Source organism: Gorilla gorilla, chromosome 6, assembly GCF_029281585.2.
Source record: "Gorilla gorilla gorilla isolate KB3781 chromosome 6, NHGRI_mGorGor1-v2.1_pri, whole genome shotgun sequence".
NCBI lineage: Eukaryota > Metazoa > Chordata > Mammalia > Primates > Hominidae > Gorilla > Gorilla gorilla.
In genome coordinates this window covers 159,226,314-159,242,077 of record NC_073230.2, presented here as the reverse complement: position 1 = coordinate 159,242,077, position 15,764 = coordinate 159,226,314, and the positions used below count along the sequence as shown (strand labels likewise).

Sequence of the window (15,764 nt, the reverse complement as noted above, 5' to 3'; positions counted from 1 at the left end):
GATTCAAGCAATCCTCCTGCCTTGGCCTCCCGAAGTGCTGGGATTACAGGTGTGAACCATCCCACCATGCCTGGCCTTAAATTGAACTCTTGACTTTTTGATTTTCAAAACGTCTTCTTTTCTGATGAATACATTTAAAGCTAAACATTTCCTCTAGTTGATTTCAGTTGTATCCACAAGTTTTGAAATGTAGCATTTCACAGTAGTCATTAATTCATAAATATTTCATTATTTCCATCACGATTTTTTCTTTGATTTGAATTATTAATAAATGTGTTTTCGAAATCCCTGAATGTGCCAGCCTGGGCAACAAAGTGAGAACCTGTCTCTACAGGAAAAAAAAAAAAAAAGTTTTAATTAGCCGGGCATGGTGGCATATGCCTGTAGTCTTAGCTACTTGGGAGGCTGAGGTAGGAGGATCCCTTGAGCCCAGGAGTTTGGGGCTGCAGTGAGCCATGATGACACCACTATACCACTCCAGCCTGGGCGGCAGAGTGAGACCCTATCTCAAAAAAAAAAGAAAAAAAAGAAAAAGAAAGAAAAAAACCCTGAATGTATAGAAGCTTTCATTTGCTGTCTTTTGTGAATGACTTCTATTGCACTGCGTTCACAGAATGTGACCTACCAGTGATGTGTAGTATCTGTTGCGACTTGCTTTATTGCCTAAAATAGGACCGCCATATTAACTGGCCCTGTTTCTTGATTTTCTCTTATTGTAAAATGTCCTGAATATGCTCCGACAATGGCCAAGAAAACAGTCCCATTTTATAATACTCTCCAGGCACGAGGGAGAACTCACTATAAATACCTACCCACCAGGCGGAGGCAATATGGAACCTCAGGAGCTCCAGAAGTGATATTTTGGTTGTCCAAGAGTCCAGCTCTATGTCCAGAACAAGAATCCCGTCAAGACAACCTTCATGCAACCAGGCCAGCCATCTCTTCATCGGGAGCTCCCCATGTCAGACACTGGGAGCCTCAGGCCTGCAAGATCACGTCCACACCCTCAAGTTACACCTGTGAAAGTGAACCAGAAAATGTTGCACAAATATGTTTTGTCATTGATTGGAAATCAAGCCAAAAACACATGAGAAACTAATCTCAAGAAAATGAGAGAAAAGGGAACAAAGGGCATGCGTGATAATTTACCAAATGACAAGTTTGCACGGCAAAGTATGGGCTCTGAGCAGGGAGAAACCACAGAGTAGTAGCCAGCAAGCCAGAGAGCACCCCAGGCCTGTCCATAGACACCCCCTCTGAGAATAACGCTCACCATGCCCTTGTGAATAAGTCCCTGGGATTGATGCTTGGGACCTCTGTCACTCGCGCCATAGCTATGGGACCAGGGATGTGCCCCAGCCTAGGGAAGCCACCTCGAGGCTCACAGATGACACAAGCAGAGCCAGGAGAAAGGATTCTGCCTAAGAGATTCCCTAAACAAGACTGTGAGCAGCCACAGTACAACCTCCCTCGGGGTCCGCATGCAGCATAAGGAAAGGCACCTGCAGAAAGCAGAGTGCTGAGGAAGCTAGAGGAAGAAGAAGGCAATTCCTATGGAGAGGTTCACGGCTGCTAGGTGCGGTGGCCCATGCCTGTAATCCCAGCACTGTGGGAGGCTGAGGCGGTGGATCACTTGAGGTCAGGAGTTCGAGACCAGCCTGGCCAACATGGTGAAACCCCACCTCTACTAAGAATACAAAAATTAGCCAGGCGTGGTGGCAGGCACCTGTAATCCCAGCTACTCAGGAGGCTGAGGCAGGAGAATCACTTGAACCCAGGAGGCAGAGGTTGCAGTGAGCCGAGATCACACCACTGCACTCCAGCCTGGGCGACAGAGTGAGACTCTGTCTTAAAAAAAAAAAAAAATGGTTCATGGCTGAGACCCCCATAACAAAAGCCAGGTCAACAAGAGAACAGCATACAAATGTATTTAATATAAATTTCATGGGACACAAGAACTTCAGAAATAAAGACCCAGCCGGGCATGGTGGCTCACGCCTGTAATCCCAGCACTTTGGGAGGCCGAGGTGGGCAGATCATCTGAGGTCAGGAGTTCAAGACCAGCCTGGCCAACACGGTGAAACCCCGTCTCTATTAAAAACACAAAAAAGTAGCCAGGCGTGGTGGCGCACGCCTGTAATCCCAGCTACTCAGGAGGCTGAGGCAGGAGAATCGCTTGAACCCAGGAGGCGGAGGTTGCAGTGAGTTGAGATCGAGCCATTGCACTGCAACCTGGGCAACAAAAGTGAAACTCCATCTCAAAAAAAAAAAAAAGAAAAAGAAAAAGAAATAAAGACCCAAAGAAACAGGAGAAACTGTCTTCATGCACAGTCATGCAGATGTGTGATTGGAGGACAAGAGGGTGTGACTTATGCTAATAAACTGGGGGACTTAGCAAGGCCTGTTTGTTCAGAGTCTTCCTGGGGTCTCTGTAGGGCACTCCTTTTCTCCAGGGATAGGGAGGATGCTTCTGGAATGAAGGTCTTATGACCTGCTTTAGAGGAAGATCCGAGAATTCTTCTATGGCCTGCTTCGGGGGAGACAGGCGAGGGGAAGGGGAACGTGGCCTTCCTGCTTCTGCCGTTTTCTTGATGCCAAGGTGCTGTATTTTGGGGTGGCATGTCCTGAACCCTGTTAAAGCCAAGAGCAGTGGCAGAAAGGAGAAGAACAGGCATTGGCCATGTGCAGCAGACCCCATGAGTGAGCACCAGGCCAGAGGTGGGAAAAGCAGCAGCCAGAGCATCGCCTTGGCAGCCTGAAATGCGGTTCTCACGATGTCATAAAGACGGAATCCTCCGCAGTCCCTGGGACTATATGTAGTCCATTTTCCCTCCAGAAGCCCCATACGCTTCCTCCTGCTCCGTAATTTCTGAGAGCACTCACGTGCAGTGGAAGCTGTCACCTCTGTCCATCAGCCAGTCCCTCCCCCACCTCTCAGAATGCCTGTGCACCATCATGTCACCCTCTCCAGAAGACTCTCTCGCCCTACACATGGACACAGTTTTCACTACTCCTATAAACTCAGATTCTCTTGAACCCACATGCTTTAAACCCCATCTCAGGGGACCCTGTCATCCCCCAGCAGGTTTCCATGTGCCAGGGAAAGGACCAGCTCAGCCCCTCCCCACTGAGAGATTTTCAGGTCCTTCCCACACCCCAGAGGCCCCTGTCCCTGATGCTCTGCCTTACAACAGCCTTTTGACAGGGATTGTTATGAAACGGGAGAGCAAACACACTGGCCTGAAGTGTCTGTGTTTGAGATGCTTTCCAAGTCCAAGGCCAGTGCAAGAGTAGCAGTGTGTATTTGTTTAGCGTTGGTTTAATTGCAAGGGCCTGATGACCTTCCAGAAACAAAGAAGTTCTGCTCCAAGGTGACTTTCTATGTCTGCTGCTAGAAACTGCTAGCAACTGCAGTTCTCCTGCTTAAAGAAAAAAAATCCAGTTTCAGTTCACCAAGCATCTGTACAGAGCAGAGATGGTGGTAGCTTAGCGCAGAGCAAAGCCCGAGTCACAGGAATGGTGGCAAGCCCAGAGGAGCAGGAGCAGCATCCCGGGGGCCTCTCCAGTCTGCCCCGTGAGGCCTGGCCACTCAGCCGAGCTGGGGGGATCACCACCCAAAAGAGGCCTGCACAAGCAGTCGGGGAAGCACCCGAGAAGAACCTGAGGTCAGCCAGTCCACCCCATTCATTTCATGTATCAGAAACTGAGCCTCGAGATGGTAAGGACCTTGGCCAGAGACATGTGGTCAGACTAGACCCCAACCCTTGACCTGTGAATTTGACTCGTCCCTTGTTTCCAGTGGAGAGGGGCTTCAGCGCAGCTGGTGAGGGCCACCAGCATTTACGTCCTCTGGCCTGGCCTCTCACCAAGGAGATGGTCACCTCCAGTCCATTCATCCAGCAGCAGCTCACTGAAGGCCCAGAGGTAACCAGTGTCACACAGAACTGCCAAAGAAAGGGGCAGGTCATGATCTACTGTGTGCAAGATGCTTTCAGCTTGTGTTCTTCAAAGACCTTGCCTTAGGGTGGGGATCCTAGAAGCAGAGCCTGAGACAAGGATTCTTGTTCAGGCAGGGAGGGTGAGAATTGTCAGGGAAGGGTTCTAGAGAGGGAGAGTGGCCGGAAGCAGCACAGGGCAGAGAAAGAAGCCAGCAATGTTCCCCCAGGAGAGCAGCTTCAGTCTGATCCCTTTGTGTGGGCAGTCATTTGCCAGGGGGCAGCCCCCCAGGCTGGGCAGCTGTAGGCCATCAGCGACCCACACTCACAACCGCTGGAAGGTGGCTGGGCTGGGGCTCTGAGAGCATCACAGCAGGTGTCTCCACCATGGGCATGATGAGAAAGGTGAGGCTCAGATGTTAAGGAGGGTTGGGCACTGTGGCTCACGCCTGTAATCTCAGCACTTTGGGAGGCAGAGGTAGGTGAATCACCTGAGGTCAGGAGTTCGAGACCAGCCTGACCAACATGGAAAAACTCCATCTCTACTGAAAGTACAAAAATTAGCCAGGTGTGGTAGCATGTACCTGTAATCCCAGCTACTCGGGAGGCTGAGGTAGCAGAATCACTTGAACCCGGGAGGCAGAGGTTGCAGTGAGCCGACATAGTGCCACTGCACTCCAGCCTGGGTGACAAAGTGAGACTCCATCTCAAAAAAAAAAAAAAAAAAAAAAGCTAAGGAGGCCTTAAGGAGGGTGGAGATGGGAACCAGGGGAGGGTCCCAGACAGCGGGTGGAGGAGCCATGCTGTGTGAGCCACCTGCTTCTGTGCCTAGGACTGGCCCTTCCTTTAGTGTTTCCCTCCTGTACTGCATCTGTACTCCAGGAAATTCCTATACAGCCAGGCTGGGCAGGCCAGGTCAGGATGAGCACCGCTGATGTGTGCGCCAGTCCTGGAGGGTGGGGGTGGCGGTGGCTAGTATCTGGGCCCTGGGGAAGGCAGCAGCCTCTTGTCTCTACCAGCTCGCCTAAAAGGAAACTCCGTCATTGTCCTCCCTGCAAGCAGCAAGGCCAATGGAATGTCTGAGTCAAAGGCCCTCCTTGGAGGGCAATGGCAAAGTGGCGCTGGGTCTGACAGCAGATGCTGTCCGCCTGGGATCTTGAGCACATGCAGTTTCTGACTGGAGTCTGGGGTGGGAATTGCAATTGTGCGTTAACAACTCCCAGGTGACACCAACGCTGCTGGCCCGACTTGTCCCTGCTCCACCTCCACCCAGTCCCCATAGCAAGAGTGTGGGTCTGCTGCCTGGAGTCCATCCACCCATCTTCTCGTCTCTGGCTTTCCTCTGCTGAACAAAACCTTCCCACTCCCAGCACATGGACTCTAGGTGCAGCTGAGCCCCCTCGGCCATGGGTGTGTGTGTGACAAGGCCTTTCAGAACCCTGCACTCCCCTGGCCACTGAGACAGGTCTAGTAACAGGCACCGACCCGATTCAGGCCAACAAGAGTAGGACCCTCCGCTGTCTCAGATCCATTAGAGAAGGACTGGAAGCTGCCAGGCAGAAGGCTGAGCTGCCAGCTTCTTCTTCCTGGCTGGGCCCGTGTGACCATCGAGTCACTGTACTTTTCATTTACACGAGCTCATCATTTCCTTTTTTGAAATCTGAGTTGAACACAGAACCCTGCCTGATTCACTCCCAACATCACCCACCCACGTTTCAAAGGTGCAGTCCCTAAGTTCCTTACCCGCAGGACCCTCCTGGCTGACAGAGGCCATAGAAGAAGTCAGAGTCAGAGGGCGCAGCACGGGGTCACGGTGCCGAAGCGAGCCCACCGCACTCCAGCCAGGCCTTCCATTGACGGGAAGGAAGTTACTTACCCAGGTCTCACGGCCACCCGGCGGCGGGCAGGACAGAAGGTCAGCTGTCCAGAGCGCTCTACGAGAGGTGGTCTGCAGCCAGGTCCTACTCGGCGGGGAGGCCCAAAGAGCAATGGTAGAGTCTCTGCTGCACTGTGCACTCGCGTCCTTTCCATATCTACTTGTTTGCTTCTCACAACGCCATGAGGAAGAGGAGCAGGGAAGGAGACTAACCTAGGAGAGGCATGTGCCTGGCCGAGACCTCCCATTGGAGACAGACCAGCACAGGGGCCTGGTCTCCTGACTCAAGCACTCTTAGCCGTCCACTGCTCAAGCACTGAGGGAACCGTCCAATGCTTCTCGGCAAGTCTGGCCTCACCGTGGGCTGCGCAGGCAGCAAGGGCTGCAGCCCCTATATCTGTGAGTCAGGTGCAAAGGGCAGTCACTGTGCAGGTGCCAGAAGCCTACATTAGCTTGTCACTGAGGCTCTGATGTGTGTCTTCTAGGGTCTTTGGTCACCAGGCAACCTTGAAACATAATTCCTCAAGAGATGATGGAGGCAGAGACAGAGGCCACCACCCTGCTCCCCGCTAAGCCCCAAATGACCACTCCTTACACAAGCTGATGTTGAGAGAACATTTATTCCACTCAGTCAGCTCCCGCAGGTGTCAGCAACCTGCAGAAATATCCAGGCTGGACGACCACTTCCGTGCACTCCTGCAGAGCCGGGGTGGGGGTGGGGGTCCCTGATGCTCCCACTGCCCCAAGGAGGTAAGAGCCTGAGGCCTCCGACATCCACTTTTGACCCAGGGGAGCCAGCCCACAGCCCAATAAAAGGCACCCTTGAGTTAACTCACATACCCTCTCCCCACATGCACTGCCCATTACCGGCCACAGACAAGCTCCAGCGCTTGAGGCACCAGTCAGCCGACAAGTGTTTCCTGAGAGTTAGGAGCCCAGTCCTGTGCTAGACCCTGGTAGGACTCAAGAGGAAATGACAGTCCCTTGCCCTCAGGGAGCTAACTGTCTAGTTAGGGACTCAAGACACACACAGAAGAGACTGGAGTGTCCATGGGACAGCACGCAGTTCGGGGGCAGGGGCTCACACAGGGCCTGTTCGGAGCGGGAAGGAGGAATGTGGGCTGGGTGGTTTGGGAAGCCAGGCCCCATGGATCAGAAGGGCTTAGCTGGGTAGAGGAGAGGAAAGGGGACATGTCCGAGCAGTATAGGGGAAGGCACAGAGGCAGGAACAAGCACAGCACAGTGATGGGCAGAGGGGGACACAAACTGCACCATTAGCACAGAAGGGGCGTGTGTGGAGGTTTCCTCTAGGTCGGCCAAGGATCAGAGCCAGATTGGAAGCTCCTCGGGCTGGGAGCACCTTCTCATTCTCGGATCTCCCCCTGAGCATTCTGCTATTCCAGGGTGAGGCATACAGTAGGAGGTAAGAATGTATGATCCAACCTGCATCGAAGACAGCAAGACTCCAGTGCAGGGATCCACAGGCTGCCCTCCAACCACGCTGACCCAAACCCATCCCAGCCCTGGTCAGTTTTGCCTTTTCTGATGTTCATTCTGGGGAAGTGAGAACTTGTAGCTTCCAGGCTGACTGGTTCAGGTGTGAAGATGGGAGGAGTCCTCACCCTGCTGCCTGCCTGGGCCCTGTTCCCTTCAACTGCACTGCTGCATACTCAGAGAACACACAGAAAGCTCCTCCACTGACCTCTTACCCTGCCCAGAGCCACAGGCACCACGAGCAAGGCCCTCATCCTCTTCCTCCCCAGCCCACTGGGCTGAACACTTGGCCAGTTGGGAGGTACCGCTGACTGGGCTTGGTTGGTGGAAGCAGGATTCTTTCTCCCTGGGGCAGACTCAGACCAGACTCAAGTTCCCACCAGCGTCCACAGCAGTCCAGCTTCCCCTGAGACCACACAGTGAAATCAGAGCCCAGGCCAGGAGCAAAGGGCTCCTTTGTGGAAGCCAGCGGCCAGTCAGGCAGAAGAAGAAACAAAACCAGAAGAGAAAATCTAGCCCAAGGGACCTCTGCCAATGTCTGGGGAAGGGAAATGAGGCTCCAGAAACCTGAGGCATCATTCGTTAGGTCTGGGAGAAGGGAATGACTAAAAAGGTCTCCTCGGAATTCTTTATTCCTGAACAAGGGAAGGAGGCTTGGCCAGGGGGAGGGAGGGGCACTACTTGTACAGTGGCCTTGACTTGGGGCTCAATGTGTGACAGGTAAGGAAAGGGCAGCAGGTGAAGTCCCCAGGGCTGAGGTTCTTAGCCTGGAGTCCAGGGATGGGTTTCATTCAGGGAGTCCAGTGGCTCCTGAAATTGCTTGGGGTTTTTGAGTCTACGCCAGTTATCTGTTTTCCTAGGGAAGGTCCGTAGCCTTCATCAGATTTTCCAAGGGCTTCGTGTCTCCAAAGAGCTAAGAAGCACTGCTCAGAAAGGAAAATGAAGCCTGTAGGTTTCATTCACATCTGGAAGAAGGTTTTGCCTCTAGAACTAGGTCTGCCACCAACTTGCTGTGTTAGCTTAGACCAATCACTTCCTGTCTCTGAACTCTAGCCAAGTGGTGGACCAGGCGGGAGCAGAGAAGCCAGCTCTCCACACAGGCATCATCCTACCACCAGTGGCAGAGAGTGGGGGCCTGTGGCCAGGCAGCCAGGATGAGGTCTGCCCCAGCTGTGATTCCCACCAGGCCTGGAGAGTTTGTCCACCAGAGCTTGGAATCTGCTTCCAATTCCAGGCTCCAACCAGTCACCTCCACTGGTCACCGCAGTGCACCTCTTGAGGCAGGTCTTCTTACTGGATGTGTCCTCATGCCCGGGTGCAGTGCCAGCCAGGCCTCCATGGAACCCCATTCCTGGTTTCCGTGTCCAGATGGGTTCTGCACTTATCGGGTCGTAAGATCCTGCCCACTCTGCAACTGTCCACAGAAACAAAGAGATCAAGATCAGGTGTGGAGCCGTGACATGGCCCTGCCCAGCCACCCCTCTGGGGCTAGGAGGGAGCGATCAGCTGGCCTACCCTGAATCTGTCCTAGGGTTTGAATGAATCCTCTTTGTCCCCTACCAAGCACTGCAAGGATTACGAATCCCATTTACAGATGAGACACCTTGGGTTCAGGGCATTTTGGTGACTGACTCCAGGTGTCCCAAGTCCCTGTTTAATTTCATCTTTGCCACCAATGCTAGTCTACAGCACCTGGGAGTGGTAGGCAGAGGACAGTCTCCGAGGAGCCATAGCCACATAGCACTGAGGACAGGCAGAGGGGGCAGTGGGGAGGGACGAGTCTCCAGCACCCAGCACAGGACTGAATGTGCAGGTCCCCTCGAAGCCCCAGCTCCCTTCCTCCCAAACCACTCCCAGGGATGCCATGTCCCCTTCAAACACCCGTACTACCCCAACACCCCTGCCCCAGCTCCTATCACATGGCCCCAAATCCTCCCTGCTCCATCGTCCACTTTTTAAGCAGTGAAGCTAAAAGGTTCTGGGATTCAGAATCCAAAACAAAGCCCTGGCTTCCACCCGTTGTGCCCCTAAGTACCAACTGTGGTGTAGGCAAGCTTGGCAAACCTGTTTCCTCATCTGCCAAAAGGCTGAAGAGGCCCGTGCCTCAGAGCGCCAGCTTGGAACCAGAGGTCCTGGAGCAGAGTCCTGGCTGCCCCCTTTCTCACTGCCAGACCTTGGCCAGGCCTCTTAGCTGGGGGCCTTATGTTCTCTTGCCCAGATGACCCAAGCCCCTCGAGGCTCCAGCTCTTCCCACATCAGTCTGTCCTCACAGTGCCTCTGATTCTCCTCCTAAAGCATAAGTCTGAGATCATAGCACTCATCTCATTAAAAATCTCAGTGTCCCCACCCCCTGACCACGAAGTCCTTTGTAGGGCAAACCTCCCCTTGGGACACCTGGAGACAGTCACTGAACTATCAGGACCACCCCCCCCTCTTGAAAACACCCTTCTACACACTTGCTCTTCCTAGAACAATTTTATTTGTCCCCATGACCTGGTTCAAAGCCATCAAACTCCCCTGGGTGACGAAGAGAAACCAGTCACCCTCCTCGGTCTCACCCCAGAGCACTTTGTAGGTTGGCCCCGCGTCACACACCGAGTGTGAGCACCCCGTGACAGGGCCTGCGGTCCTCATGTGTGTCTCTGGGAGAGCCCAGCCCGGCACAGTCAGTGGCACATGGTGTGGCAGAATCAACTAAGGCTCTGTGCACCAGTGACCTCACCCTCTCTCATCCAGTAGCTGCAATATGTCCCAGCGAGGAAGAGTCCCTCATCTATATCCCCAACTTACAGATGAGCAAACTGAAACATGAAGTGAAATGACATCTCAAGGACAGCAGAGAGTGTGTACAGGAGCCAGGAGGCCTGGGGGCTGAGGTTGGGCGTGGGGATCGTGGAAAGTGGCCTCTCCAAGTCTCTTTCAACTCTGACATTCTGGGGATGAAGATCCGGTAAGCAGCTCATCACAGAGAAACCTACAGCCCGGTACCCAGACCGCCCCACCTGCCATCAAGAATCAACACCACCCACTCCACCCCCACCACTCCCAGCCCTGAGAGGAGCTCTGGCCAGCCCCGCAGGTCTCACCTGCTCTAGGCCGGATGGGCCAGAGAAGGAGAACCATGGCAGGAGCCGGAAGCAGCTGTGCGCAGCCAGCCAGAGGGTCCCGAGGGAGGAACGCGAGCGGGCGGCCGGAGCCTGGCGGCGGCCCACACCTTCAAGAGCCCAAGCCAGCGCTGCCCCTCTCCCGGGATCCCATCTAGAGAGGGAGCTGCGGCCCAGGGCCATCTCCAGGGGTCGGGGACGCACGTGCGGGGCGGGAAGCAGCCGTCGGCAGCAGGCCCCGGGCGCATCATAGCACGCGTCCTAAGTGGGCCGCCTGGCCCTCGGGCCCGTGGCCGTGGCTGCGCTGATGGGTCTTGAGCGAGCCCTCGCGCGCGAAGCTCTTGCCGCAGCGGGGGCAGAAGTAGGGCCGCCGCTCCCCGAAGACGCCGGGGCGGCGCGGGTGCGGCGCGGGCATGCGCGCGTGGGTGCGCTGGTGGTTGAGCAGGAAGCGCGGCTCGCGGAAGCAGCGGCCGCACTGCGCGCACTGGTGCGGCTTCTCGCCGCTGTGGATGCGCTGGTGCGTGAGCAGGTTCTGCTTGAGGCTGAAGCAGCGGCCGCACTCGGGGCAGGGGAAGGGCCGCTCCCCGGTGTGCGTGCGCTGGTGCACCTCGAGGTTGTGCTTGACGCTGAAGGCCTTGCCGCACTCGGCACACACGAAGGCAGCCGCGCGGCCCGCTCCGGCGTGCGCCTTCTGGTGCCGCACCAGGCTGGGCTGCTGCGAGAAGGTCTGGCCGCACAGCGGGCAGCGGTAGGGCTGCTCCTCTGCAGGGTGGTGGATGACCAGGCCTCGCTCGTCCCCCAGACCCTCCTCCCCGTCCCCCGCAGGGGACCCGCCCCCGGAGGACGCCAGCTCGGTCATGGGCACTTCCAGCTGCAATCACCAGTCCCTAGGGAGACAGAAGCGGGGGTGGGGGTGGGGGGTGGAGAGAGAGGGGTCGGGGAACCCGAGGGTTAGCCAACCCCCACCCTGGCAGGGACACTCACCTCCCACAACCTCCACCTTTCGCCCCGTTTTGTTCAAGCTCAAGTTCCCCTGCTGGGAATTGGTGGTGTTCTTCCTCCACTGCCTTTTAAGCACGGCCTACACTCCTTCCAGTCCCTTCCCAAGGGCACCTTCTCCTAGAAGCCTTCCCTGACCTTTCCACCCCAGGCTTAAACACCGTGTGACACAACCATGTGGCTCTCACTCATCATACTGCACGAGGGTCAGTCATGCCACCTCTGTCCCCCGACTCCCAGCACCCTAAGGACAGAGCTGCCTTCTTTCAACCCCAGCACCTAGCACCATGCCAGCCAGCCACACAAGACACTAGACAGATGGTGATGAGTTTCAGTTAGGATTTTCAGTTTCAGTTTCAGCTAGGATTTTCAGTTACCTTCGTCTAGATATGTCTTATCCCTCCAACCAGATCTCAAGGACAGGGGGAGGTAGGGAAGTGCACCCCAAACTTGGAGAAAAGGGTGGCATTATCAGTGATTTAAAGATATTTTTGTGAAGCTTAAAACAGGAAAAAAAACACAACCCTGTAAACTTGAAAGTGACCTCGGTTAAACATTAAAGGCGGCAGCTCTTTGTTTATCAAAATGAGGCATGTGTTCAAAAGGTTTCCAAGTCACTGAACCAGGGTGTGGGCTCCCAGGGGGACTGGTCTCGGCGTGATTCCTCTTGGTATCCTCACAGCAAAGCCTGGCCCAAGGCTGAGCAGCACCCTCAGTGCCCAGCCAACACCCCCAAACCCAGCTCCCTTCATGCTGGTTCTCCAAAGGATCCTCTTCTCAGGACACTGTGTTCCTCTTAAATTGTTTCCCATTGTCCTCACAACAGCCCTGAGAAAGGGGCGGAGCAGGGTTATTGAGCCCCACTTTAAAGATGGGGAAACTGAGGTTCAGTGAGGTCAACATACTTGCCAAGGTCACAGAGCAAGGTGAGCCTGGACTAGGCCTTAAGTCTCCTGTCTCACTGTTGAAAGCCCTTTTCAATGTACTAGCTGCTCAACAACTAAACACACCTCAAAACACACACACACCCCCCACTGCCACCATCCCAGCCGTCACAGAGCCATGCATTCCAAAGGGCCACTTCTCCTGTAGATGCACTGTCTACTGCCACCACTCCCACGACCCCCACCAAAACTTGGGCTCCTGCAGGGCCCTAAGGCCTGCCTCATCCATTCTCCCCAACCCCATCAGGGAAGCCGGCTGAATATTCCACTGGACCTCCCCGAAGGCCTCTCTTCACTTCCAGCCTCAGTCAACCTATCTGCAGAGTGGGGTCTCAGGGCCACCTCCTCTGTCTTCCGTACCCTCGAGGCCGGGGTGGAACTGACCCTGGGGAAGGAGACAAGTCCTACTTGCAAGAGACCCCACCCACAAGTCTTTTCCACAGGCAGCTGCACTGACATCTGCAAAGACAGATCATCAAAGTCCCCTTGGCCAATCTCAGCCCGGCCCTGTGACTGGGCAGCCTCCTCACTCTCCCCAGCTATACCCCTGACTGAGGCCCCGCCTGCACGCCGAAAGGCCCCCCGTCTCTCCCCCAAGTTCTTTCATCCCATGCCACACTCACAGCCCAGCTGAGCCCCTGCTCCTCCGGTCTCCGGCCGCAGCTCTTTGCTCTACAGTCTGCGCTGCTCAACGCAAATACGGTAACTCTCCCGCAGCGACACCCGCGCCCCTTCTCCCCGCCCCCATAAAGACGGCAAGCGTCCCGCGACGTTGCTCTTATCAAATAGCTGCATTAATCGGGAGAGCTGACCCCACCCCACCCGACCTTACACACAACCTTGCCAACTTCTGCGGCCGGAGCAACCCTGGAGAAATATGGTAAACTCTGCGTCGCAACCCCACCCCCACGAAAATACGTAGGCCTCCACCCTGCTGCCGCAACCCACCCCGCCCGACTGCAAGCCCCAGCTCCCAGAGGGAATGAATGCAGCCCACCCCCCGCGGCCGCAGCGCCCCCCCGCGGAGCCACGCAACCCTGGATAAATACGTAATTAAGTCCCGGCGCTCCCACTCCCGGAAAGGACCTGCGCGGGATCCGGCAAATACGGTAGCACGCCCGCAGTGACCCGCCCCCGAGGGTCCGGCTCTGGCCTCGGTAAATACGGTAACCTCCCGCCGCGGCCCCAGCGCGGCCCCGCGCGGACTCACATGGCGCCGCCTCCCGAGCCTTCCGTCTCCGCTGCAGCGCCGCAGTCGCCGGCGTCGTCGCAGCCGCACAGCAGCCCCGTGAGGCTGGGAGGTCTAACTCTCCGGCAGCCCGGCTGGCGGAAAACGGGGCTGCCAGCGCTGCGCCCGCCCGGGCCGGAGCGGCGACCATGCGGGGGCCGGTTCCGGGGCCTGAACGTCCCACGGAGCGGGCCCTCTCAAGCCCCCCGATCCGCCGACCCAGACATTCCCCCTTTCGGGATTCCCTGAGGCCCGCATTCGGCCGTTATAGCACCATCCCTATTTTCCTAATCCCAAGGCCAGGCCCACAAACCGCCCCCAGCGACAGGAAAGAGGGTCGGACGGAGGCGCCGGCCTTTCCCCGGGTGATATGGGCTGAGCGCCGGAGCCCGGCGGCGGAGCGGCCCTGGGCGAGGGTTTCAGGACTGGAGACAACAGTCAAAGGGGCCGAATCGAGGAGCTGCCCTCGCTGACAGTTTCGCCAAAGTCTGCCTGACTATATGGCCTGGGTTATATCACTAGAGTGACCAGAGGGAAAGGAAGAAGACATCAGGCCCCTGCTGACCCCACCTCCTCAGAACGGAACCCGCAGTCAAGCCAGAGATATCCCATAAAAGAGCAACTTACGACGTCTGGAGTAGCAGCGGGCGTGAGAGGGCAGAACCAAATTACAGCTTCCAGCTGCCATTTAATGATAATGTCCCTTACTCGGACATAACTTTGCCTTTTACAAAGCCCTTTTCCATGTATGATCTCGTGGGAACCTTCCAATAACCATGTGCACCCTAGCTTGTGTGAGTATTATCCCATTTTATAGACGGGAAAATAAAATTGAAACACAGAGTGGCTTCCTCCAACACAGCTGTAAGTAGCAGAGCACAGATGGGGACACGGCACCGTGACCCAGCACCGTGACCCAGCTTGTGTTCCACTGCACCGCCCTGGGACTGAGACCCTCAGACATAAATAGGGTGTGACGACAGGGAAGTAAAAACCTGGGCCCCAGTGAGAACGTGCCTGAGGGTGTACATTTGACAGACAAAAAAACAGAGGCCTGAGAGGAAAAGTTATTTCAAAAGTCACAAGTAGTAGAAGAACATTAAATAGGCTTTTTTCTCTGTGGCCTCTCTGTAGCTGCCAGGTGGAGAAACGCGACTCTCTCTCCAAGGCCCAGGCAGGGATCCTTGCAGCAGACAGTGGATGTGGCGGTTGGGGTGGCGCTGTGCCTGATGGAAGGCGTTGAGAGATGCGGGCCTCCCGATATCATGAGGGTCCTCTCTGCAGCTCTGCAGGTGCCCACTGTGCCTTCTGGAGCCTGGGAACTGAAGAATTCCAGGTGGGAGCCCCTAGGCTGTAAAATCAGCCCCTTCCTCCCAACACCAGGCCTGGAGGTCAGGCCTGCCTGCTTTCACAGCTCGCTTGGAGGACCAGTCTGCCCCACCAGGCCCCACCCGTCTGGCTTGTGGCCTCTGGAGAATCCACTCCTACCCCAACCCCCACCCCATCCCTTCACTGCTCCTGGAGACACCTCACTGCTGGATGTGGGACTTTAGGAGTTCCACGTCCCACGGAAATCGGCATTTTAAACAGAGACAACGGGAAGGGAATACTGGGAAGACAAAGAAACGAGTCCATAGGACAGATGTTGAGTTCTCATGCAGTGACACCAGCACCCCAGGTGCTGATGACCAACCCCACCTGTGCCTCCACTCGGAGCACATCAACACTGCCCAGCTTTCCAGCCCCTGCTGTCACCTGCCAGAGCCCCCAGTGTTCATCTCCTCTGCAGACCATAAGAGAAATGGGGACACTCGGTGAACACCATGTTTTTCAAAAGCAAAATCAATAATATGCCTGAGGATGTCTCCCATATTTTTAGCAGCATTTCTAGGTAAGCTGAACCAAAATAGAAAGGAAAAGAACACGACTAGGGGATGGGGGTGGACACAGACACGGGCAGTACCACCTCAAACCTGCCCTGTCTCAGTGGGGAAGCCAAGGCCCAAGGGCTCCCAGAGGCCTCCATTCTCTGCTCTGCCACGGTGGTTTGAGCTCAGGCACTTCACTTCTCTAGTTTCGTGCACATACACCCCCCTCCCCTGTCTCCCCCAAGGTTCCCCCTCACCCCATTCTTAGGTGCTGCGGCAAGCACGATAGAGTGCCAATATGGAAACACCCTGCAAA

The 15,764-nt window shown here is 55.6% G+C and overlaps 1 protein-coding gene and 1 long non-coding RNA gene across 8 annotated transcripts; one reads left to right on the top strand and one right to left on the bottom strand.

Annotated features, from left to right (window-relative positions):
* Nucleotides 1-6,412: 6,412 nt before the first annotated feature.
* LOC101140790 (zinc finger and SCAN domain-containing protein 2) lies at nucleotides 6,413-13,666 on the bottom strand. 7 transcript variants are annotated; one of them, XM_063708851.1, is made up of 4 exons: nucleotides 13,563-13,666; nucleotides 10,392-11,296; nucleotides 9,370-10,238; nucleotides 6,413-8,719 (listed from the first exon to the last, which is right to left on the bottom strand). In XM_063708851.1, the coding sequence occupies exon 2, from the start codon at nucleotides 11,266-11,268 to the stop codon at nucleotides 10,657-10,659; it is 612 nt and encodes a 203-aa protein (XP_063564921.1). In that variant the 5' UTR covers nucleotides 11,269-11,296; nucleotides 13,563-13,666; the 3' UTR covers nucleotides 6,413-8,719; nucleotides 9,370-10,238; nucleotides 10,392-10,656. The 7 variants fall into 7 exon arrangements, with proteins under 7 accessions (XP_063564921.1, XP_063564923.1, XP_063564922.1 ...); XM_063708853.1 differs by lacking the exon at nucleotides 13,563-13,666 and adding an exon at nucleotides 13,439-13,518; XM_063708852.1 differs by lacking the exon at nucleotides 13,563-13,666 and adding an exon at nucleotides 13,192-13,277.
* Nucleotides 13,299-14,423, top strand: LOC129534653 (uncharacterized). Its single transcript, XR_008681324.2, has 2 exons — nucleotides 13,299-13,509; nucleotides 13,879-14,423. It is a non-coding gene; the product is annotated as an uncharacterized lncRNA (long non-coding RNA).
* The last annotated feature ends 1,341 nt before the right edge of the window (nucleotides 14,424-15,764 follow it).

Excerpts from the sequence above, each read along its gene's own strand:
- LOC101140790 (XM_063708851.1), bottom strand. The coding sequence starts at position 11,268 with ATGACCGAGCTGGCGTCCTCCGGGGGCGGGTCCCCTGCGGGGGACGGG.